Below are 26830 nucleotides of genomic sequence, written 5' to 3' on the forward strand. Positions count from 1 at the left end.
ATCTTTAATTGAAGTCTACCATCTTTTCATGTATTTATTATGTTTCTTTTTCCTGTGAAATAAACTAGACTTTATCTTGTATCTCAGTGCTTCTAGGGTGAGAGAGCTCATTTCTATGGATTGCATAAATTGTTTATCTTATGAAAACATTCCTCAGACAGTAATGATTCTCTCCCCTCTATTTTCCAGTGTGCATAGGGCTCCCCAACAGAACTTTGATAACTGGATACCTTATAAGGATTCTGAGTAGGAAAACCAACAAATTTTCATGCCTAAACTTTCACGAGGCAATCATTTAGAAACCTGCTAAAATAAGACAGGCAAAAGAGATAATGAAAGCTTGCATTAAGAGAGTAGCTAAGTGGGTATGGAGAAGAGAAAATGGATTTGAAAGACACTCAGAATTTTAGCTTGTTTTTGAAAATTATTTTCAAATTATTTTCAGAACAAAAGAGATGTTCTGCCTGAGTCCAATACTACGATTTTACATGAAAATAAAGGGAGAAAGTATATAGATTTTAAAAGAAACCCACCTTATAAAAAGTGAACAAGCTCTTGAAAATTGGAAAAGCATTCATAATCATACTCAGGAATAGAATTAGCATTCATTTTATATCCTTTAAATCTTTTATCTTTTCACGCTTAAAATATTGTAAATATAATTTTATATATGGACTTTTTAGCATTAAGTAATTCTCCACAATTTAGATATTATTCATAAGCCTAATTTCAAATGACCACTCATTATGTTAAGTGGACATACCATAATTTACATAACCATCCCTTAATTTGGGACATTAAAGTTGTTTCTTCATTTTTTACTATTAAAAAATTTTCTGAGGAAAATATTTTATGCCTAAAGCTCTTTCCATTTAGTACATTTTTTTTCTTTACTAGATCGAGTAAATGGTCAAAATGTATACATGTTTTTAAAGCTTTTGATATATTTTATTAAAAGTGCTATTCAGAAATGGTTGGCCCAGATTTTACTCCTGTGTATAGAATTAGCAGTGAATGAGAATGACCATTCTCCTATCACCACTGTTTTTTTTTTTAACTTCGTCAGCTTAACATATATCTAAATTTAAGCTTGCTGAAAGAGATACAGTTAAGTAGTAGAAAAATGCCCTTTTTCCGTTAAAGATTCTCTACAAATGTTAGTTTCTCACATTTCACAGATAGTATATCCCTTATTGTAGATTGTAGACTGTACATATTCAAACAGTGAAGGTTTATTTGTTTCACCAGACTCCTGAAAGATGTTTTAGTTATTTTATTAACTGAGACACTTTAAGGTGTATAGCTGTAAATTTACTGTGTAGTATGAAATAATTCTATAGGTTAATTCCAAGTAGTTTGGTAAGCATTTAATAGTTGAACTAAATCATTTATTACCCAACTATCATCCACATGTTTATTTGTTTAATAATGAAATAATGCTTTTTATATTTCCCTTTAAAAATGTACTTAATCAAAAGGAAATGTATTTACTGTTTAATGTACAGAATATAAGTATAATTAACCTTAGTCATACAGTAAAACACTGGGTCATGAAACCATTTTATATTTGTTCAGATACATATTATTAAGTAAGTTTTATTTTATAGTTGTTAAATGACTTCCGTTAGATTAGAATGCAGTAAAGACAACCTGATCCAAATAGTTGTCACCATAAAAAGCATAATTACTTCATGACCATTCCTGATACTATGACTAACACTGCAATTTGTGCTTATTTATAGTTTTTACTCTTTGAGTTATCTTAGCTGACCCTGAGATTGTTATTGTACAAAGATTGTACCCACTTTATAATAAAAAGGAATTGTGATTTAGAAAAGTCAGTTGCTAAAATTTTATACCCTAGGTGGATAAGATAGGGTTTCAACCTAGGCCCTTTCTCTAAATCTTTCTGTTCTTATTGTTTTCGTCTATTCAAGTTGTTTATGATTTGACAATTACTTGGGTCATTTATTTTGAAAACTCGCTGGAACAAATATATTTCCTGAATTTTTTTTTATTCTCAACTTTTATCATGAATTTTGAAAGAATGTTTGCTGGATACCATTATCTAGCCAGCTCCTTTGCAGTAACTGAGCATTGTCATAACACAGGGGACAACTATTAGGAAAATTATATAAAAATAGCAATTAACTGGGTTTGGCACCGTTAGTTTTCAGTAGACTGTAGATTCTCAGATACATTTTTAAAGTTTAATTGACTACTTCCTGATAAAATAGCAGCTTTTAGTTTTCAGAGCATTTTTTTATATATTATCTCACTAAATCCTTACAATAGTCCATGTAATAAAACTGTGTAGGTATTATAATTATTTAATAATTGAAAAAATCTAGTTCCAGAGAAATAAAATGTTACAAAACTACTTTGTTTCAGAGCAAGGTCCATTATGTGCATTTATAAATTTATAATATCTTGCCATTTAATGAGTTTTATTGTTTAATTTTAAAGTAAGCCAAATTTTAATGTTTTTATTTTTATAAAATAGATTGTAAAGGTTTCTCCTTTTAAAAATATTAGCCCTGTTATGATTACTTTGCATATTTTAGAATGAGGCAGTAAAAGTATTACTGTCATTTTACTTGGTTGCCACTGTTTCCTCCCAGATGACTATATACTAATGGGAAAAATAATAGCAAGTAGTGATCTCATTTCTTAAAAGAAAAGAAACAAAACTTTCTCAGGACTTTCTGTTTTCTGATGTGCTAAGTTTCACTTATTCAGTATTTATTTCACAGAAATATTGTTTATGAAATTTCAAAGCATTTCATTCATGACTGTGATTGATTGACATATCTCCTTCCCTGAGTCTTGTGTATGATTTGAATCCTTCTAAGTAATCCATAAATTCAGGCTAATAATTCATTCCCTTATTGAACAAGATCATAGACTACTATCTTCCTTCTTTGACCCCTCATATCATACAGTACAGTCTTTGGTACTGTGTAAAAAACAGTTCTCAAAGAAAATTTTCAAAGTAACAATTCTACTGATTTGCATTTTCTTCCTCATAATTTCTTCACTTTTTGTGTACATATTACTTTTAGTTATAATTAACAGCTTTACTATAGCCAGATACATCTCTCACATGGTATGGTTAGCCTTCTGATTCATCCTATATTGTTTTCTATAAGACGGTCTATTTTGCTCATAAACTTGAGGTTTTTTTTTTTTTTTTTTAATTCATATTCTTTCATTTTGACATGGCTTTATAATGTGTATTTTATTTTTGGGAAACTGCCATACACAGTGATGTTGCTACATATTGACCAACTTGCTGAATTTTTGTTAGTGAAGGTATTTTGTTTTGTTGCTGTTTTTGTATTCTGGCAACTAATGAGTTGGGGATTGTTCCCATTAGGCAGCTGAAGAAGATACTTCCAGTTCTCTAGTGAAAGATCATCTTTTCCATCAAGATACCGTGGTTACCAGTGAGCCTTACAGAAGCTCAAGACCTTCTCCCTTTGAAGGTCTAAATGCCAGAAGTGTCTACCTGCGAAGCCAAGCCAATCAGGTGAGAAAATAATCTTTTCCAGCATCAGGGTCTTTTCCAGTGAGTCTGACTAGAAGCTTGACTAGAAGCTTATCACTTTTGTGGATCTTGTTAAAAGATATAGTTTTTGGTTTCATGATACTCTCCATTAATTTCCAGCTTTCAATTTCATTGATTCCTACACTAATTCTTATTGTTTCTTTTCTTTACCTTACTTTGATTGAATCTTCTTTTTCTCGTTTCCCAAGGTTCAGTTCAGTTCAGTCCAGTCATTCAGTCATGTCCGACTCTTTGTGACCCCGCGGACTGTAGCACGCCAGGCTTCCCTCTCCATCACCAGCTCTTGGAACGTATGCAAACTAATGTCCATCGAGTTGATGATGCCATCCAACCATCTCATCCTCTGTCATCCCCTTCTCCTCTTGCCTTCAATCTTTCCCAGCATCAGGGTCTTTTCCAGTGAGTCAGTTCTTCACATCAGGTGGCCAAAGTATTGACGTTTCAGCTTCAGCATCAGTCCTTCCAATGAATATTCAGGACTGATTTCCTTTAGGATGGACTGGTTGGATTTCCTTATAGTCCAAGGGACTCTCAAGGGTCTTCACCACCACCACAGTTCAAAAGCATCAGTTCTCCAGTGCTCAGCTATATTTATAGTCCAACTGTCAATCCATACATGACTACTGGAAAAACTATAGCTTTGACTAGATGGACCTTTGTTGACAAAGTAATGTCTCTGTTTTTTAATATGCTGTCTAGGTTGGTCATAGCTTTTCTTCCATGGAGCAAGCGTCTTTTAATTTCATGGCTGCAGTCACCATCTGCAGTGATTTTGGAGCCCAGAAAAATAAAGTCTGTCACTATTTCCATTGTTTCCCCATTCATTTGCCATGAAGTGATGGGACTGAATGCCATGATCTTAGTTTTCTGGATGTTGAGTTTTAAGTCAACGTTTTCACTCTCTCACTTTCCATTAAGAAGCTGTTTACTTCGCTTTCTTCACTTCCTCATCTGCATATCTGAGGCTATTGATATTTCTCCTGGCAATCTTGATTCCAGTTTGTGCTTCATCCAGCCCAGCATTTCTCATGATGTACTCTACACATAAGTTAAATAAGCAGGGTGACAATATACAGTACTCCTTTCCCTATTTGGAACCAGTCTGGTGTTCCATGTCCAGTTCTAACTGTTGCTTCCTGACCTGCAAACAGATTTCTCAGGAGGTGGGTCAGGTGGTCTGGTATTCCCATCTCTTGAAGAGTTTTACACAGTTTGTTGTGTTCCACACAGTTTGTTGTGTTCCACACAGTCAAAGGCTTCAGCATAGTCAATAAAGCAGAAGTAGATGTTTTTCTGGAACTCTCTTGCTTTTTCGATGATCTAACAAATGTTTGCAGTTTGATCCCTGGTTCCTCTGCCTTTCCTAACTCCAGCTTAAACATCTGGGAAGTTCATGGTTCATGTGCTGTTGAAGCCTGGCTTAGAGAATTTTAAGCATTACTTTGCTAGTGTGTGAGATGAATGTAATTGTGTGGTAGTTTGAACAATTAAGGTAGAAACTTTGATTATTAATTTTAGATCTTCTTTGCTAAAAATATATTCAATGCTATAAATTTCCCTCTGTGCACTGCTATCACTATATCCCACAGCATTTGATACGTTGTGTTTCATTTCTTTTTAGTTCAAAATACCTTTGATTTCTCGAGATTTCTTCTTTGACCCATGTGTTTAGAACTGTTGTTTAGCTGCTACTTGTTTGGGGATTTTCCAGGTATCCTCTTATTGAATTCTAGTTTAATTCCTCTGATCTGAGAACACAGATCACAGATACAACACAGATTTGTATGATTTCTACTCTTTTAAGTTTGTTAAGCTCCATTTTATGTCCCAGACTGGTCTGTCTTGGTTAATGTTCCATGTAAGCTTAAGAAAATATGTATTCTGCTCTTGTTAGATGAAGTTTTCTTTAAATGTCATTGTATCCACTTGTTTGAAAGTATTGTTTCATTCACCTCTGTGCTTACTGATTAAGCTTGCTGAGTCTGTCCATTTCTGAAAGAGGGATATTGAAGTTTCCAGCTATGGTAATTGGTACATCCATTTCCTTGCAGTTTTACCAGTTGTTGCCTCATGTAACTTGATGCTGTGTTTTTAAGCACATACACATTAAAGATTATGTCTTCATGGGGGATTTAACCCCTGCATTATATAATGCCCTTCTTTATCACTGGTAATTTTCCTTGCTTTGAAGCTGCCTCTGTCTGTATTTGTATTTTCTTTTGGCTAGTGGTAGCATGGTATATTATACTTCATTCGTTTACTTTGCCTTTAACAACACTAAACTGCTTTACAGATAGTGGGTGAACTCTATATTAGCAATAATCCTAATTCCTCCTTCCATTTCTTCTATCATTGCTGTCATCCATTTCACTTTATATGCATATACCTGTATATGTATAGGTATGTAAATATATGCTGATTTTTGAGCAAACCTCTCTCTTAGCTTAATTAAGAATAAGAAAATTAAAGGTTTATATTATTTTCCCTTGTTTCTCCTAAAATGTTCTTCCATTGTCATGTAGATCCAGGTTTCTGACCTATATTATTTTCCTTCTCTCTAAAGAACCTCTGTTGACGTTTCTTATAAGGCAGGTCTGCCAGCAAGAAATTTCCTCAATTTTTGTTGCCTAAGAAAGTCTTTCTCTCTCACTTTTTAAAAACTGATCTTTTTTTAATTTAAGGTTTGTTTTCACATAATAGCTTATACCTCTTAATCCCCTTACTACATGTTGCTGGCCCCTTCCCTGTCCCCACTGATAGCCACTCATTTGTTTTCCGTATCTGTGAATTTGTTTATTTTCTGTTGTATACGATATTGTGTTAAATTTTTTAGATTCCACATATAAGTGATGTCATATACTATTTGTTTTTCTCTGCCTGACTTATTTGGTGAAATAACCCTCCAAGTTTACCTATATTGGTGCACAGGTCAAATTTCCATTCTTTTTTTCATGACTGAGTGGTATTCCTGTGTGTGTGTGTGTGTGTGCGCGCGCACACACGCGCGTATGTACGAACACACCACATCTTATCCATTTGTCTGTTGATGGACACTTGTTTTCATATCTTGGCAATTGTAAATAATGCTGCTATGACCATTCCCTTGTGGCTCAGCTTGTAAAGAATCTACCTCCAATGCAGGAGACCTGGGTTCAATCCCTGGGTTGGGAAGATCCCCTGGAGAAGGGAAAGGTACTGCTGCTGCTGCTAAGTCACTTCAGCCATGTCCGACTCTGTGTGACTCCATAGATGGCAGCCCACCAGGCTTCCCCATCCCTGGGATTCTCCAGGCAAGAATACTGGAGTGGGTTGCCATTTCCTTCTCCAATGCATGAAAGTGAAAAGGGAGAATGAAGTCACTCAGTCGTATCCAACTCTCAGCGACCCCATGGAATGCAGCCTACCAGGCTCCTCCGTCCATGGATTTTCCAGGCAAGAGTACTGGAGTGGGGTGCCATTGCCTTCTCCGAGGGAAAGGCTACCCACTCCATTATTCTGGCCTCAGAATTCCATGGACTGTATAATCCATCGGATTGCAAAGAGTTGGACACGACTGAGCAACTTTAACTTTCACATGAATATTGGGATGCATATATCTTTTTGAGTTAGTGTTTTTGTTTCTTTCAGATATTTACTCAGAAGTGGAATTGTTAGATCATATGGTAGCTCTATTTTTAATTATTTGAGAAACCTTCATACTCTTTTCCACAGTGGTTGCACCAATACATTGCCACCAGTCTCCTTCACTTTTGAAGGATAATTTTACAGGGTACAGAATTCTAGGTTGGAGGACTTTTTCTCTTACCACTTTAACTATTTCACTTCACTCTTCTTGTTTACATGGTTTCCGCAAAGAAGTCCAATGTAATTATTCTTTAAAAGTAAATTATTTTTCCTCTGGCATCTTTCAGAATTTTTTTTAATCTTTGTTTTTTTTTTTTTATAGTTTGAAAATTACATGCTTAGATGCTTTTCTTTTCTTTTTCATTTTCTTGCTTGATATTCTCTGAGTTTCTTGGATCTGTGACTTGACATCTGACATTAATTTGGGTAAATTCTTAGTCATTATTATTTCATGTATTTCTTTTGTTATTTTCATTCTTTTCTTCTTCTGATCATTCTGTCTTGTGTATATGTACAAAATTACACATTTTTTAATTCTTCTACCATTTTTAAATATTCTGTTCTTTTTTTCCCCACTTTTTGTTCTCTTTCCTTTCAATTTTGGAAATTGTTATATTCACATACTCAGAGGTTTTTTACTCAGCCATGTCCAGTCTACTAGGCTCATCAAATGTATTCTTCATTCTCTTAGTGCTTTTGATCTCTAGCATTGGGGCAGGGCTGGCGGTGGTATTCTTTATTAGGATTTCTGGCTCTCTGTTTGCATTGCTCATTTGTTTTTGTATTCTATCTTGCTAAATTTATATTTTAGAGTGCTTAGCATATTGATCATAGTTGTTTAAAATTCCTAGTCTGCTGTTTCTAATATCCCTGTCATATCTGGTTCTGATGCTTGTTGTGACATTTCAGAATATATTTTTGCATTTTGGTGTGTTTTTTAATATTTTTTTGATTGCTAGACATAATGTGCTGGGTAACGGAACTGCTGTAAATAAGCCTTTAGTGATACAGTGGTAAAGTGTGTGAGAAAAGAAAGCATTCTATGGTTATGATTAGGTATCAGTCTTTAAGTCTAAGGTTTTCCCTCTGGATTGTGCATTTCAATTATATATATATTTTTTTCTCCCCGTTTAGGTGAATCAGGTGGTTTGAGATGACGAGGGTTGGGTATATATCCCTTCCTGACTCTGATAATACCATAGTAGGTCAGGCTCTGGTTCATTAGTGTTTCCTGAGGACAAGTCTTGTTACAGTGTTCCAGCACATTTCATAATGGTTCTTTCTCTCCTCTCCATGCTGGAAGCATGCAGGGATTTTTCTGATATTTACTGTGTAAACTTGGTTGAGCTGTTAGAGGTAAACTGACAGAAGCTTGCAGACGGACGTCACAATTACTGCCTTCCCCCTCCCCTAGGAGTGTTTAACTCCCGGTTGTCTATCCTGAGCCTCCAGCAATTTGTCAATTACAGTTGAGATTTTTTTTTTTTTTCCCCCTACCCTGACACTGGTTTCCATGGTGATCTCTACTCATGAGTCTCTGCAGTCTTAGGGGTGGGGTTTGTCCTGTCTTCCTCTTTCATGGATCTAAGAAGAGTTGTTGATATTTTTATTGTTATTCCACTTTTTTTTATTTGTAATTGCAGCAGAATGGCAACTTCCAGCTCCTTACATGCTGAAACTGAAACCAGAAGTGAAGTGTGTGCTACTTTTAAAATTTCATTTTAAATGTATTGAGAAAGATCTGAGTTTAAATAATAAACAGGATGACTCAAATAATACTTTATATTAAAACCATTTTGAAAAACCTTACTACTAATAGATTATGGAGTTTTGAAATACACATATATAGTTTCACTAAAAATAAAATAAGAAATGTATTCTTTTGTCACTTAACTAGGAATTGTTTGTATTTTAGATAATGTTCAGTCATCCAGGCCTAGACATTCAGGACAGAAGTCTAGAATATGGACAGCGGCAAATGCCCAAGGAAAGTGGAGGCCTGAAGTCCCAAAATAAGGTAAGAAATCTTAGTTCTATCCTCTGCTTTGGCATATAACTAATTAACATATGAGTGAAATTTCCAGTCTTTCTAATTCTCCATGTAGTTGAATTGTACTAGAGTTAGTTTTTAGTGTTATAAACTTGCTTATTTTTTGTATATACTTATAAACCTCATTACTTAAATTTCCTCCAGATTTCTGGTTTGAGTTTGGGAGATTGTCACAGTGTGTTTATCACCAGTAGGAATTGTTGTAACTTTCTGCATCCATCACTCCATCGTTAGTCCACACATGGGATTTTTTTAGCCACAATTCCAAATGTCTGGAGAATGAAAGTTTGGAAGCCCAACCTAGATCATGGGCTTACTTACAAACTAGTCACTGTGTCTTGTCACACTAGTCGCTTGTATGGGTGAAGGGAAGGGTCATTTTGATTTATGCCTAAAAGATGTACTTTCCCCCCTAGCCTGAAACAGCCTACCGGAAAGGTGAGAGAGTATGGTGTGCTTTTTTGGTCATTTTCAGAGGCTTGTATAGCCAGACTATGAATATGTGTACTTTGCGTTAGTTTGCTAGGGCTGTCATAAAATACCGCAGAGTGCCTTGAACAACAAAAACGTATTTGCACACAGTTCTGCAAACTGGAAGTCCAAGATCAAGGTGTTGATACATTTGGGTTCTTTCATGGCCTTTCTCCTTGGCTTGTCAGTGGTCACCTTCTGATTGTGTTCCTTTTTTTCTCTTTACACACACATTTCTGGTGTCTCACTCTCTGTGTGTCCAAATTTCCTCTTCTTATAAGGACACCAGTCAAATTGGATTAAGGCCTACCCCAAGGACCTTAGTTTAATCACTTTTTTAAAGGCTCTATTTCCAAATGCAGTCACATTCTGAGATACTGGGATTGAGGCCTCAACATATGAAATTGGAGGAAACAATTCAGCTCATAATGTTCTACCCTCTCTGGTCCCTCTTCTCACATGCAAAATATATTCACCTCATCATAACACTCTGAAAGACTTAACCCATTCTATTTTTTTAAGTATAAATTTATTTGTTTTAATTGGAGGCTATTTATTTTACAATACTGTATTGGTTTTGCTATACATTGACATAAATCCACCACGGATGTACATGTGTTTCCCATCCTGAACCCCCCTCCCACACTTAACCCATTCTAGTACCATCTCTAGGTCCAGTGTGTGCGTACTAAGTCACTTCAGTCTTGTCCGACTGTTTGTGACCCTATGGACTATAACCTACCAGTCTCCTCTGTCCATGGAATTCTCCAGGCAAAAATACTGGAGTGGGTTGCCATGCCCTATTCCAGCGATTCTTCCAACCTAGGGATTAAACCCACTTCTTCTGTCTCCTGCATTGGCAGGTGGGTTCTTCACCAGTAGCACCACCAAGATCTCATCTAAATACCATGTAAGTGTGAGTGAGACTCAGTTTGATTCATCCTGAGGCAAAATTCCTCTGGGCCCTTGAGGGAAGTGGCCCTACTCCCTTGGTGATAGTGTCATTCCTGAGAATTTTCCAGGGCTTCAAGTTCTGGTTCTATTTTGTTTTTAAAATTACACTTCAGTTTATCACTTTCCTCTCATATTTTACTATAAACGGTAAGGAGGAACCAGGCTATATCCTTAGCACTTTTCTTAGAAATTTCTGCTAAATATCCAAGTCCATCTCTCACAAATTCTGCCTTCCATGAAACACTAGAATACAATTCCCCCTGCATTCTTTGCCACTTTATAACAAGGGTCGTCTCTCCACCAGCATCCAAAAGTGTATTTATTCCTCGTTTCCATCCAGGACCCTCACCAGAAACGCCTTTAACGTTTGTGTTTCTACCAGGCCTCTCTTCACGATTACCTAGGCTTTTTATAACACTCACCTCAAAACTCATTCAGCCTCTACCCATTATCCAGTTCCAAAGGCATTGCCACACTTTTGTTAGCACAGCATCCCACTCCTTGCTACTGAAATCTGTATGAGTCAGGGTACTCCAGAGAAACAGAACCAACAATATGTATATATATGTATATATATATATAAAGAGAAAGACATTTACTTTAAGGAATGGCTTATGTGATGTTGTTGTTTAGTCTCTAAGTTATGTCCCACTCCTTTGCAATCCCATGGACTGTAGCCCACCAGGCCCTTTTGTCCATGGGATTTCCCGGGCAAGAATACTGGAGTGGGTTGCCATTTCCTTCTCCAGGGGATCTTCCCAACCCATGGCTCAAACCTACTTCTCTTGCTTGGCAGGTGGGTTCTTTCTCACTGAGCCACCTGGGAAGCCCTCTCTATCTGGAAGGACCTACTTATATGATGGCATAGGTACATATTCAAAATCTTCAGAGTAGGCTGTCATGCTTGAAACCCGAGCAAGAGCTGTAGTCTGTATTCAAAGGCAGTGTGCTGGCAGAATTCTTTCCTGCTCTTTCTTAGTCCGTCTTTGTATTATTAAAGCCTTGAACTGATCGGATGAGGGCCATCTATGCCATGGAGGATAATCTGTTATGCTTATATAGTCCACTCATTGAAAATGTTAATCTCATCCAAGAAACATCTTCACTTAAACTTGCAAACTAATTGACCAAATATCTGGGCAAGTAGGCGATAAAAGTAATCTTTATTGTTACTGAAATTTTCATCTCTTTCATTTTTAGGTCCCTTTGAAATCAATTCGACATGTCAGCTTTCAAGATGAGGATGAGATTGTCAGAATAAACCCTCGCGATATCTTAATACGCCGCTATGCAGACTATAGACATCCCGACATGTGGAAAAATGACCTGGAGAGAGATGATACTGACTCCAGTGTTCAGTTTTCTAAACCAGACAGTAAAAAATCAGACTATCTGTACTCTTGTGGGGATGAAACTAAGTTAAGTTCGCTCAAAGATTCTGTGGTATTTAAGACACAGCCTTCCTCATTAAAATTTAAGAAGTCAAAACGAAGAAAAGAAGATGGTGAACGATCTCGCTGCGTATACTGCCAGGAAAGGTTTAATCATGAAGAAAATGGCAGGGGAAAATGTCAAGATGCCCCAGACCCTATTAAGAGATGCATATATCAAGTTAGTTGCATGCTCTGTGCAGAGAGCATGTTGTATCATTGTATGTCAGACTCAGAGGGAGATTTCTCTGACCCCTGTTCATGTGACACTAGCGATGACAAGTTCTGCTTACGATGGTTAGCCCTAGTAGCTTTGTCTTTCATTGTACCATGTATGTGCTGCTACGTCCCTTTGAGAATGTGCCATCGTTGTGGTGAGGCGTGTGGGTGCTGTGGTGGGAAACATAAAGCTGCTGGATGAAAGCATCCAGTGATGAAATGAGCTTAAAATCTTTGTGTCCAGGAATTAGCTAACTTGGATTTGTGGAAGCTTTTGGCAAGCATTCTGCAGTCTTGCCTGGTATCCTTGGGGCCACACGTGGAGGAAGCAGAACTCATCAGTTCTTGGCGTTTCACAAATGCTCGCCATGCCTTTTTCCCTGGAGTGCATGGCATGTTTTGTTATAGGTTGTCAAGAATATTTGCAAAAGGAAACCATTTCTGGTTATTGGCAATATAAAGTGAACATAAAATATGATCCAACTAAAAGGGATTAAATTTTTTTGGCATTTTTGTATATTTATGCATTAGGTGATGGGACCTTTAAAGGTTTGAATTCATTAAGATATAAACTAAAAGTGCACTAGGGGACAGTTGGATTTCAATCTAAGAACAGTTAACACTTGGGAATTGTAAGAAGTAAAACAAGTGCAACTAAATCATTTATTAGTTGTTTTTTGAAAGCAGTTTTATGTATAAATAACAAATGTTTATATTTAACTAAATAAAAGGTACGAATTATTACATATAAAGCTTTTCTTCCCCTTCCTAGTTCTGAAGTAGATGTACATATATCTACTGTCACATTCCATTATATTTTGAATATTTTACTCATCTAGTTAATAACGTTTTTATTCCATGTGAATGATTTTATATTTTCATCGTCATTTCCCTTTGGCTACAGTTTATATTGAGTTATATCTGTACATTCTGGTAATCTAAAATTCTTATAAAATATTCTAATAGCCTTGAGTGACCAACTTTTTTTTTTAAGCACAGATGTAATTGTCTAATGTTATGATGGGAACATAACACTTATTTTTATATAAAAAGAGACTGAGTAAACATTATAGAAAAAGTGAGGTTTTGGGTTGTTTTGTTTTGTTTGTGGTATTCAACCAGCAAGTTGTTTTCTTTCAGAATTTCCTCCTTTCAAAAAACTATATTGCATTTACAAATGTTTTACAAGGTGAAAAGTGCAACTGGATAGAGTCAGTTTCCTCCTGAGACTTCCACTTATCATTCTGCTAATCCAGAATATGTTCAGCTGTGTTAATAATATTTTAGCTTAATCCTCAGTGCTTATCGTCACATAACAATGATAACTTTTCTCATTTTATTTAAACTGACCAGAAGCAAAATTATGCTAGTGTGCTAAACTACCCCAGAAAAATATTTAATCCAACATCCTGAATGAAATATCTTATATGTTTAAATTTATTTTCTCTTGCAGAGCATTGTCCTACTGGATGTTTTATTTGCAGAGTAGTTGCATAAATGTTCCAGCAAGCTGTTTAAAGTACTTTGGGGTCAAATTGTCTGTTTTTTTTAAGTGTTACATTGAAACTCTAACCAAGTAAGGGGTTCCTAAAGAACATTCCCTTAAAGGGATAAAGTTGAGAAGTGTGCCTTTTTTTAATGGCTTGAAGTTTCAGAAATGATCAAAATTAAAATCACACTACTGTTTGAAGCTCATTTTCTATGCAGATTTTAAAATGTCATTTACATAATCATTCTTTTTACATATCACACTTAAAAGCTTGTGTTAGCTTTCTTTCGCCCCAGATCAAACTGAACAATGTACATAACACTGTCTGTCTGTAAAATACTTTTTTTTAAGAAAGCATTTATATTTATATGACAGCTTGAACTGACAACATTGTGTATATAGATCATCTTGAAGTATTATTTCACATTGAAAAGAAGAAAAATATATTGATAACTATAGATGTTATGAAGAAGAGGTTATTTCTAGTTTTGTACTAAAAATCAATTGGTTGAACTAAGTCCAAAACATGACACCGTAGCAGCGGTTTTAAGTCTTATTTTTACTGTTTATATATTTGGATGCTGCTACGCCAGATGATCTTCATCCCTGAAGTTTTCAGCTAAACTTGGTTTCCTAGAATAGACTGTTAACTTTCAAAATTACTTTTTATTGATAAAATGGAAATACTGGTTTTCCTTGTGACTGAATTTTCATATTTGTAAGTGCTGAGTTTATAATTCAGGTTTGAGCAGGTGTGAATAACTGAAGAAAATAACTTGCTGGCTATATAGGAAAATGCTGTGGAAATGAACTGTGTATATACTTCTGGGAAGAACAAATTTAATCATTTCTTCTGTTGAGCACTAATCAGTATAGTGCAACTCCTGGTTCTGTACTGTATTTTATATGCAACATATATGCTTTAATATTTTAATGTTTGTGCATTAATATTTTCAATTTGTTTAACCACTTTGCTGCTAAGATCTTTCCGTCCCATCCCCAATTTTTCCTTTACAATTTTTAAACAAGTTTCTTCATTAAAAACTACGGTGATGAAATGGTTTTTATTTTACCTTGAATCTTTATAGTTTAACACACCAAGGCTCCAAATCAGTCTAGAAGGCTAACTCATAATGTTACCTGAATCCCTTATGTGGAAATTTTCTCTTGAGTAAATTAGAATTATTATGTGAAAATAAATGAATAGGTTAAATTTCTCATTCTTAAACATGTGTATAGATATGTTTGGGAGCATTTTCTCAGTCTGCGTACAGATTTGACACTGCCAATTGGCTTGTCCTCTAAAATCTTTTCAGTTTTAATCTGATAGTATAAGCAAATGGCTAAGCAAAACTGTTTAAGTAATAGTAAATACCAAAAGTGAAAACAAGATTTTGATCTGATGGCTTGTTCAGAATTAATAATTCTTAAATGATTTTCCTCTGACTTGACAGGGGAATCACTTGATTTCTGAAGAAATACGAGGTATGTAACTTCAGCACCACCTACTGGATGATTTATAGACCATACTTGAGGGTGGCAGTTGGGATCTGACAGGGTTCATCATAACTGCCAGTAAAGGGCTATTTAAGGGGCAGCCACCTCCAAATGGAGAAAGCAGGAATAAGAAATATCTCAAAAGAGCTGTAAAACCAGTCTTTTCCCTAATGTGTCTTATTGGTCCTGAAAGATTTTAAGCACTTTTTTTCTTACGTATCCTGTTTTAAATATTTATCAATATTTGGAACTGGCAATCAAACTTAATGGATGTGCCGAAGCATTTATAGAACCAATTCTTTTAACTTGTAAAAGCCATTGCTAAAATGGTATTCTTTTCCTCCCATTACCAGTCAGGGAGAACTTTTTAGAAAAAAATAAATGTCACTGTATTTCATCATGACAACTTCAGAGAGTGTGTGTGTCTCTGGGATGATATTGGGCAAGGGTTAGAATTTAAAGGGGAAAACTTAAAACTACCTACTTTTATTGGTTATTCAGCAGTGCCTAAAATGAACTTTTGAAGTAATACAAATGCACTTTCAATTCATGTGTATAGTGCCATCTGATATCTTGGGTAAGTCTTGCTTTTTCTTTTTCTCTCCCCAGCCCCTCTTAAGTGAACACCACAGAGATGATTCTTATTATTTATATGTCTCCAAAATGCAGGAAACATGTACTTCCCTCCAGATTCAGAGAAGCTTAAGGATGTTTGTTTTATGGAAATTTACTTTAGGTTTTGTGATACACTTTGGAATATGTGTTTTAAGATTGGGTTTTTTATTTTAGCCCAAAGAGACATGAAATATAACATTTTACTACATAAAAATTTGAAAGCTTGTTACCTGGAAAACATAAATTCTTAACTAAATATTCTCATTCTTGATTTCCAGGATCACATATCTAAGTATATGGGGAAGCACTAGAAACTTGCATCATTGTTGCACCAAAAAAAAAGAGATTGGTCTATACTCTGCAATAATAGCACCATAAGGTGTTTTTCAGTGAGTCAAAACATCTAAAATCACAGCCTGAGATAATTTATATAAGCCAAAAAAAAAATTTTTTTTTAAAGGGCTTTAAGGTATTAAGGTACTGTTTGCCTAGCAGCCAGGTGGTTATAAAACTTTCATATGCTTTGATACACTGATGTTAGCCATTGTTCCTGAAAGCTCCTTAAATTGCATAAGTTGCTAGTTTTGAGATTTTTCAAGAATAATCTAGTTGAAAAGCCTTTGTATTAAAATACACAATAGATTTTTGTGAACATTGCCAGTATGTAGTGTCATTTGCTTTCTATTTTTGACCTCAAAAGTGCCTCACTTGTATATTATTTCCATTGAAAGCTTGACTGCATTCTTTCTAATAAGCAATGAAAAATTGTTTAACTCATGCCATAATGTATCTCCTTAGATATAGTTGACTAGCTTGCCAGTTTGGGATATATAATGTAAATATGCATATATAAGTTTGTAACTGTTTTTGTTACATAATACCCATGTAATTGGACATATCAGATGATATCATAAGAATTTGTTTTAATTACCTGATTAAACCTATCATGAAATATAAAAGGACTTTTTCTTACTCTTCTAGAGGTTAGCAAACTATGAGTTAATAATTCTTAAAGGAGAAAGCATTAATAGAAATGGAAGTTTTTGATCATAATTTTAAGGTATGTTTTAACTGAAAGTTCATGTATAGTTCATTTTAATGACTTACTTATTCACTCATGATTGTCTCCAGATTTATTTTGTAGTTTGCTACCTGATACATTATTTGATTTTGGAACATGTTACAACTAAATCTGGATTAACTTCATTAAATGATATGTGGGAAATTTTTAACCCGCAACTATTACTCTTTTACACACACACACACATATATATCATAATAGCAGCATTTCACTTAACTTAGTACTATAAGCAAGAATAAATGAAAAATTATTAGGACAGTGTTCAAAAAATCATAATGTATTTAAACACCAGAATAACTTTTTAATTGCTTTATTACATTTATATTTATTTGAAAGATCAAGCATTAACTTTATACCTCTATCATGAATTATGAAATACAGTCTCATGTGTTTATTTACAGGTTTTCAGATTTACTTTATATTCTTCACATCAAGTTAATACCCACAAGTAAGTAGAATAGTTTTTACACAAGAGGAATTGAAACTAGGGTTTCTGCTCGACTGTCAATATAGTGTCAGGCACACAGTGGTCCTTAAAGAAAAATCAACATTAATAATATGAAAGCAGGAGGCAACTCAAAATTTAACTACTCATAAGATTTGCAGTTTTAGAGGGATCCTTAAAATAATGACAAAATATATTCATAATAAAAGTCTAACAAAATCGTAGTTGAAATGGTGTTTTCTTTTGTCTAGCAGTCTTAATTTTTGCTACATAATGTTTTTAACTGATTACTTTTAGTTCTCAAATAACCCTGTAATATAAGTATTATTTTACTAAAGAGATTTAAGCGTCAAGAGGTTAAAAAATGTACACAAGATCAAATTAGAGGTACCAGGTTTGAACCGTCGTATTCCAAATTCCGTGCTTTTAGCCACAGTGCAGTTTCTTGTTTTGTTAGAGTCACAGATGTACTTAATAGAACAATCATTGTTCTGTTAAAAAGAAATTGTATTTAAGCTGAACAATGTGATTATTTGCCTTAAAAGACAAAACCTGTCTTTAAACAAGAGTTGCGTTTAGTATCAGGGCTGCTGCTTACATGTGATGATGAGGTTATGTCCTGTCTTCCCTCAAACTTAATTCTAACCTGGAAATAATACAATAACCAAGCAGCTGTATACACTTTGGAATGAAAGTAAGATAGGAAGAATTCCATTTCCTATACTAGGAATAATGTCTTCAACTTCTCCAAATTGATGAAGGAAAGATTTCATGGAGAAGAAATTTCAATAGTGTATTATTATTCTTTTTGAAATTCTTACCCAGAATGACCAGCAAGCTTAAATGTTTGTCTTTCATCAGAGGAGCCCATGGTGTTGCACTCTCTTTAAGAGAAAACAAGGCTATATGAATGTATAAGCTCCCAGCTGGTGAACAGTTCTTACTAAAATTCTTATCAAAATAAAATATACAGATGGCCTGAAACCCCACAGTTCTTAGAAAGAAATAAGGGTTCAAATCAAGTTATTTAAGATTACTGAAAAAAATGAATTCACTGCCATTTTAGGACTGGAAGACCCCTAAAAATTGTTACAATACTCTTATTTTACAAATGTAGGAACAGGTTCAAAGAGGTTACAATGTTAGTACAAGGTCATCAACTTGTGCAGTAACACAGCCTGCACTAAACGTACACATCGAACTTCCTACTGGGTATCTCTTGCAAGCACCTTAAATTCAGTAAGCCCAAAACTTACTTACCCATTCCTTACACCATTTTTCTCTCTTCTGCCTTACTGGATGGTGATACCACTGTACTTCCAGGTATCTAAGCCAGCAACCTGGTCATTGTCTTTAGTCTCTCATTTTCCTTTCTGTTTGACCATCGTCTCAGTTTTCTGCAGCTCCATGTCCTAAGGGTCCTTCAGATCTGCTCATGTGTCTATCCTTCCTGCCGCTGTCCTAGTAGAAGTCACTTCACACTACTGATGCTGCAGCTTAGTCACTGAATCACTCGAACATCTTTGTTTTTAACAAAAGATTGACTATAGTGTAAGTATGATTAGAAGGTGAAAGTAGACTGCAGCAAAATGGTGATAAGTTGAGGTCTTCTGATTGAGATATCCCCAAATTTAGACAGAGTGGTTTGTGTAGGATTGAGGAATCAAATGATGATGACTTGAAAGAATACTTCAGCACCTGGAGCCAACTGGGGAACTAAGAGCAATATGATCAAGTGCAAACAAATGATAAACTTCAAAGTGTATATTCCCCTTTCCTTAACACCCATTCCCTTTTTTCAGTAATACATGCTTGTTTCTTGTGATGGTTGTTCTCTGAGAGCCTTGGTGAAGGAAAAATCTGTTACTGGAAACCTTTGGAATCTTACTGTTAATAATATTATAAGTAAACCAGTAGCTCCATAATCAGGTGAGCCCATATTCTAAAAGTTTTCTTTACTTTTTACAACTCATTTTTACTCTAAAGCAACATCAAAAATAGCCTTCGTGGTACAGATTCTTTTTCTTTTGAATGTTTCATCTCCAGACCAGGCCAGTTGTTTCAAGGATGTTGGGGAGGTGCCGTTTCATGTAGAGTAGTCAGAGCCTGTGTAAATTTTAAGTAGGAAAAGAATTCTCTAGGTTGAAAGAAGAGCAAATGCAAAGGGTCTGAAGAGAAAGAAGTTTGGCTTATTGAAAGAACAGCAGGCTAGTTGGACTAGAGGGGTCAGAATGAGGAAACTCACGAAAAGAGGTAAAGTCACAGAGTACCAGGCACCTGATCTTGGACCTTGGAAAGCATGGGAAGGAGTTCAGATTTTATTCTGAGAGTGATAAAAATCTAAAAGTTTTTGAACAGGGACGTTTCATGATCTGGCTGCTATGTGGCCTTTTTAAAAAAATGATTAATAAAAAAAGTTCTTCACTCTTTTATATCTACTATTCTTCTCTCTCCGGCTGAGAGCTTTTTATTGTAATTAGCCCATTTTTGCTTCAGCATTGTATATTGCATGTGCTGGAGAGGGGCAGACCAACTGATTGTTACATCTGTGGAGAAGAGACATGTCTCAAAGAAGAGAAATACACAGATCGTTTGGAGATCCAGGACATTAAGCTGGATGGATCACTAGTATGGTACTTAAGGTTGCCTCACTTGGAAATGGATTGATTGTATTCTTGGTGTGGTTAGAAAGGATAAAAGGAATAACTGATGACCTGAAATATGTGCTTCTCTACATCTTCAAGCTTCCCCTGGGGTAGGTTAAGGCCATAAGACTAATTCTAGCCAGATGATTTGAGGGGTCATGGTGTGTTTCATATTTGGGAAAGGTATTTAAGAACCATTGTGCCTCCTTTGTCTCTTGCTCTGCTGAGGAGTTCTTGGAAGTCCATGGAAAGCTGGTGTAACACGGAGGAAGACTACCTGAACTTCAGACATGACTTGAGTAAGAAATACACCTTCATGTTAAGCCTTTATGTTAAGGTGCTTTGGGGGCTTTATTTATCTTGTTTTCTTTCAGCAACATATTTTAACATGATCTAAGTTGTAATCATTTTCCTGAATCATTTTAGAGCATTGATTGAATTTTGGCCAGTGAAAGCAATTAGAAAGTGAATCACTATTTGTATAATTTGTGTTAGTAGACCATTAATCTGTTTCCATCATCACTAAATAAATCCTAAACTTTAAAGAGTATCTGTCTGAAGAAGCACAACTTTGTTGGCTGTCTTAGGTTATTTATGTGACTTTGTCTAACACTGAGTACAGGAAAGAGTCATGCAGGATATAAAGCTGAAGATTTTCAAGTTTACTGCCATATCCTCAGTGGCAATCCCTGGGGATGAATGAAATATAATCAGACTTTATCTTATGAAGGCTCATATGCCATGTCAGAAAGTTTAAGCTTTATCCTAATGATTATAAAAATCCATGAATGGCAAGGGGGATGCCATGATCAGATTTGCGTTGTTGAGCAGTTATTTTATTAAATTAACCAATATTAAGGAGACCCCAGGATGAGCAAGACAGACAAGTTAACTGCTTTCAGGGAGCTTTTATTCTAGTTCAAGGAGAGGATATTCAATAAACAACTAAATCAGAGTTGCAAGTTACATAACTGGATGGTCAATGACATCTCAAGACAGCTTTTGAGATGAAATCCAAGTGTCAGTAGGCAACCAGTCGTGTAAAAATTAGAGAAAAGTACATTCCAGGAAGAGGGAACAGTCTTCTGGTAGAGACTTTTGGTATTCATATCTGACTTGTTTCTTCTTGGCACACAGGAGGACGCTCTTCCCCACTATCTTGCAGGTGGGTGGGGTTATGGACAAGTTCTGGAAAATGGACTATGGGAGGAAGTGATATAAATAATTTTCAGACTGATAGAAGACCCTCTAGCACCCTCTTTCTCTACCATAGCAATCATGGATAAAGCCACATATTGAGATGATAGAACTTAAAGACTGAGGCAGCCTGAATTACTGAGTCCTTTCATGGGCAAGTTAATTCATGGGCGAAAATTACCTAGCCCTTCTGGATACTTTGTGTGACTTGGGGATTGTGTCTTACAGGGGCGTAATCTATCCCCATCCTGTCTAATGCAGGCCCTGAGTTGGGAACAAGCTTTATTGGGGTTACAGGAAGAGCTAGAGGAACAGAACAGGAACACAGTGAGCATGGGGAGAACATCAGAAGCCAGATCACATAAGGTTTGCGAAACCAAGGTAAGGAGATTTTACTTTATTCTAAATATGAGAGGAAATAATTGAAGGGTTTTAAGTGGGAGGTGGTATTTTATAATTTACAATTCTAAAAGATTACACTGAGAACTACACGGGGAACTGACCAGGGAGAAGGAAGGCAAAACAGAAAGGAGGAAAGCCAATTGGAGACTGTCAGTCTTTGTGAGCTATTCTTGTTTGGATCAGGGTGGTGGTAGTGAGGATGAAAAGAAGCGGACAAACTTTACATATGTTTTTCAGGAGACCAAAAGGACTTCCTAATGGGTTAAACAGTGGGTGGGAGAAGGGAATCAGTAAAAGAGAGTAATTTGGGAGCTTAAATCTGGAGAGGTGTTAAAGTAGACTAGCCTGGGAAAAGGGCAAGTCTTGGAGGGCTGGGGAAGCTGTATCACATTTGCAGTGACTGTTAGACCTCCAAGTGGGGAAGTTGATTGGGGACATAAATATATGAATATAGTTTTAAGGAGCAATTAGAGATGTAACATTTGTGTAGAAATTATTTTGCCTTGACATTGTGGGGCTGATAGTAAATAAGCTTCATCTAATGAACACATGTTATACCCCAGAGTTGCAGGATATAATTTGTTTTCAAACATGTTTAGAACATTTCTAAAAGTTGACTATACATTGGGCCAGAAAACAGTTTTGGTCAAAGACAGATAGATCTCTGATTTCAATGAAGTTAGGAAACAAGAAGATAATTAGGAAAAAAAAAAGAAAACCATATATATAGAACATTAGAATCACGTTTCTAAATAGCATGTGGTTCAAAGTGGCTTAAAATAAAAATTTGAGATTCTTTAGACCAGGATAAAAATAAAAATAACAAATACTGAAGCATGAAAGATGCAGCTAAAGTAGGATTTGGAGAGAAATTTATAGCTTTAAATTCTAATATTAGAAAAGAAAGTCTTATGAACTACTAAAAAGCCAATATGTAAAGTTAGAAAAATAATAGTATAATAAGGATGGAGAACATTTATAAAGGAAGAAAATAAGAGTTGACCTGAGATAAATAGACTGACAGGTATTTCTCCAGGAAAAATGAGTTTATTTGGAATCACCTGAGAACTGCATTTCAGGGTCTGAAATCATGGTGGGCCACATGCATGTCCTACCTGGCAAGGGAAGGAGAACAGTTTTATAGAGAGGATAAGGATGTTGGGAGGGCTAGAATCCATGGCTTTTCACTGGGCTGAGTCTGCCAGGAGAGAAGAGGGGTCATTCCTGTTGGTCTCTGCCAACACCGTAGAGTGTGAGAGCTCCCCATTGTGGTCTCCTGGCTCTCTATAACTGAGGTTTCTGTTTGTTAAATTTTTTACAGAATTGAAATGTAATAAACTAGAAAACATACAATATAGAAGCTCAACTAAGCCAAAAGTTGGCTTAACTGATAAGCTTTTGGCAAAATTGGGTCAAATAAATAAAGAACAAATAGCATGATTAGCATTTTATTTCCAATGAAAATATATTTCAAAAACAAAGCTGAAATAAAGACTTGTCCAAATATAGGAAAGCTGAAAGAATTCACTACTACCAGACCTACACTCTAATAAATGTAAAAAAGTCTTTCGGCCAGGATGAAAATGATACCAGATGGAAATCTGAATATAAACAAGGAGTGACAAGCTCCAGTAGTAACTACATGATCAAATAAGTTCTTTACTCATATTTAATTCTTTTTATGAGAATATTGATGGTTTAACCAATAATAAAAATAATACAGCATGTGGTATATAAGAGATGTAGAAATAAAAAGTATGACAATAACCCAAAAGCCAAGAGGAGAGAAATGAATTTATAAGGTTCTTAGATTATATGTGAAATGTTATCACTTGAAGACAGACTGGTAACTGTTTATACTGCAAATTCTAAAGTAACCTCTGAAATAGCAAAACAGAGTTATGCAAAGATTTCTCCTATCCTTCAGGGCGATAGCCTTATATGGTATGTGTGTTTTCTCAGTCTCTTCACTTTATCGACTCTCAGACTGCAAAGGCTATAGCCCGTCAGGCTCCTTTGTCCTTGGGATTCTCCAGGCAAGAATACTGGAGTGGATTTCCATGTCCTCCTCCAGGAGATCAAACCTCACATGTCCTGTGTCTAATGCATTGAAGGCTGTTTCTTTACCAACTGAGCCACTTAGGGAAGCCACAGCCTTACATTATTAGGCTAGAAACTGTAGTTCTCCAGGCTGGGCCCCAGCACGTAACCTGCAAAACAAAAGCAGTCTTTAAGTTGTTTTCTTAAAGTTGCCAGCCTTCTGATCATTGGCTGTCAGCACCACAAGCAAAGGGCTTTGAAACTATAGTTTCCTTAGGCAGGTCTTCTAGCTTCACTAATCTCAGTCTAAGGAAAGGAGTCACTAGAAAACTTCATGTTTGTAGTCCAGAGCAATCCTTTCAAGTGCATATGGAATCTTCGATGATGAAGTATAATTTCCACTGGGCAGATCTGATGTTAATTCAAATGTTCTTTACCCTTTAGCGCTATAGAGTACTCTTCATTTTGATTTGTATTTGCTAAATAAATGAGTGTTTGGTCATGTGGAATCAGTAAATGAATCACAGAAAGGGGAGGGCCCCTGAGGCTCCCCTCTACAAGCCGCACATTCCCACCTCACGGTGGTTAGAAATCCGTCCTCACAGAGCTTGTCATGTGATTGGGCTGCTTTTGCCATGCTGCTTCTACACTGTATCATGACACTTGGCTACTTTTGCTTTTCTGGAATTTTTTTTTTTAAATTGGAGTATAGTTGCTTTAACAATATTGTGTTCATTTCTGCTATCCAGCAAAGTGAATCAGCTCTGGGTATACATACATCCCCTCTTTTTTGAGTCTCCTTTGCATTTAGGTCCCCACAGAGCACTCAGCAGAGTTCCCTGTGCTGTTCCATCGCTTCTCGTTAGTCATCTGTTTTCTGCCTAGTAGTGTATGTATGTCAACCCCAGTCTCCCAGGCCGTCCCACCTGTTTCCCGTTTGGCAGCCATACATTCGTTTGTTCTCTATGTCTGTGTCTCTCTTTCTGCTTTACAGATAAGTTCACCTATACCATTTTTCTAGATTCCACATATATGTGTTAATATATGATATTCATTTCTCTCTTTCTGACTTACTTAACTCAGCATGACAGTCTCTAGATCAGACCCATCCACATCTCTGCATATGGCACAGTTTTGTCCCTTTTTGTGGCTGAGTAGTATTCCATTGTGTGTATGTACCATATATCTATTCCTCTGTTGGTGGACGTTTAGGTTGCTTCCATGTCCTGGCTATTGTAAATAGTGCTGCAATGAACACTGGGGTACATGTTAGTTTTATAAGGAATCTCCATACTGTTCTCCATAGTGGCTATATCAATTTACATTCCCACCAACAGTGTAAAGAGAGTTTTTTGTCACTTTTAACTTGATCTCAATTCACAAAATTATCTGAACTCACTTCTAATACCTTGCTCTTAAATCTTACTGTGCATTCTGCACAGACCTTTCATGTGCCAAATCTATCATTCCCCACCTCCCACAGTAACTAAAAGACACCTTCATTACTTCAATATTTACCCAGTGTTAGGGTCCCTTCTCTGAAGAAATTCTGGACAGATATTTGAAAGAAGTGGAGAAAATGTAGTTAGACAACTTTTAGTATCTTTTCAAAAGGCTTCAGTTTCCTGCCTCTTCTAGAGAAGTTTACTTTCCTTCTCAGTCAGTAAGATGCAAATAATAATATTTTCAAATACTAACCCATATGGTTGAATATGTTGTTCTGTTTCTCTGCTTGGTAAATTATTATGGTTCATAAAAATATTTTATGCCAGCTTTCTTTAAGAAAATTTTAAAAATGCAATAATGCCACCTAATAGTTAAATAGGATATGATTTCACAAATAAAATTACTTTGTTTTTTGCATGAATGAATGGACAGAAAGGAACATGAAAGACATCTCCAATCTCAAGTGTTATATTCCTTGTTCTCTACCCCTAACTTTGAGAATAGTGCCTGAGGGTGGAGGGTGAGGTGGGAGACAGGGCAAGGAGGTAAGGACAAGAAGACTGAAATTTAGAGTGGAGAAAAAAGTGAGAGGGAGTCTGGGCTCTGGTCTTCTGACCTTTCTTCATTGGCTCCTCAAATCACCCCTTGAATGCTGTCGTCCCAAAGATTCCACCCTGGGACAGCTTGACTTGCAACTCAGCGCACATTTCTGGGGAAATCTCCTTGGTTTGGTGGGGCTTCCACCCTTGTGCAGTGACACCCAACTCTATAACTCTGACTCAGACATTTCTCATGAGTATAAAACTTGTGTTTCCCAGTTGCCAGTGGACACACCTGTTTGACTATCTTTCTCATAGAGTAAGAGTTGGCAAGCCATAACCTGTGATCCAAGTCTGTCCTGATGCCCATTCTTACACAGCCTTCCAGCTAAAAATGCTTTTTAATTTTTAAATGATTGAATAATATTTCACAGCATGTGAAAATTATGTGAGATTCAAATTTCATTATCCATAAATTAAGTGTTCTTGGAACATAGCAATGCTCATTTGATTGACTGTAGCTGCTTTCATGCTACAGTGGCCAAGTTGAGTGGTTAAGTCTAGTTGTGGCAGACACCATATGGTACACAAAGCCTAAAATATTTGCTATCTGGGCCTTTATAGAAAAAGTTTGTTGATCTCTGCTGTGGAGTGATGCTGTGTTATTCCCCAAGCTACATCATAAAAGTTGATGCTGCTTTTACTCTGTTGATGGGAATTCTGAACTTTGAAGCCTTCAGTTATCACATGCTGAGCCCTTCTTGAATTCTAGACCCACATAAACCATGAGCAATAATAAAATGATTGTTGTTGCTAAACTAGTACATTTTGGAATGATTTGTTACACAGCAGTAGGTAATTTAAACACTGCCTTTACTTTTTATTACTGCAACCAGCCTCTTCTTTGCTCCCTCTTGATCATTGTGTTATCATTTCCAATCATCCATTCCCTCCCCTAAAGGGAACTTTACATCATCATCCTTGTTATGCCTTCCATTGTTTGGCTTGGCCACCTGGCTTGCTTGGGTCAATGGAGATGTGAGTGGATGTGGCTTCTAAGAAGCAGCTTTTAGAGATGTGCCCTCTGCCATGAGAATAAAGCATCTCCTAGAGGGGCT

At 36.0% G+C, this 26830-nt stretch overlaps 1 protein-coding gene across 1 annotated transcript in view; it reads left to right on the forward strand.

Moving 5' to 3' along the window:
* The window catches only part of SPRED1 (sprouty related EVH1 domain containing 1), a 124439-nt gene extending 107563 nt beyond the window's left edge, over window positions 1-16876 (forward strand). The window contains exons 5-7 of the mRNA XM_027971661.3: window positions 3377-3529; window positions 9108-9209; window positions 11868-16876. Of these exons, the coding sequence (XP_027827462.1) occupies window positions 3377-3529; window positions 9108-9209; window positions 11868-12518 (906 nt within the window). The 3' untranslated portion in view covers window positions 12519-16876. The remainder of the gene's footprint in view (window positions 1-3376; window positions 3530-9107; window positions 9210-11867) is intronic.
* The last annotated feature ends 9954 nt before the right edge of the window (window positions 16877-26830 follow it).

This window comes from Ovis aries, chromosome 7, assembly GCF_016772045.2.
Source record: "Ovis aries strain OAR_USU_Benz2616 breed Rambouillet chromosome 7, ARS-UI_Ramb_v3.0, whole genome shotgun sequence".
NCBI classification, from domain to species: domain Eukaryota; kingdom Metazoa; phylum Chordata; class Mammalia; order Artiodactyla; family Bovidae; genus Ovis; species Ovis aries.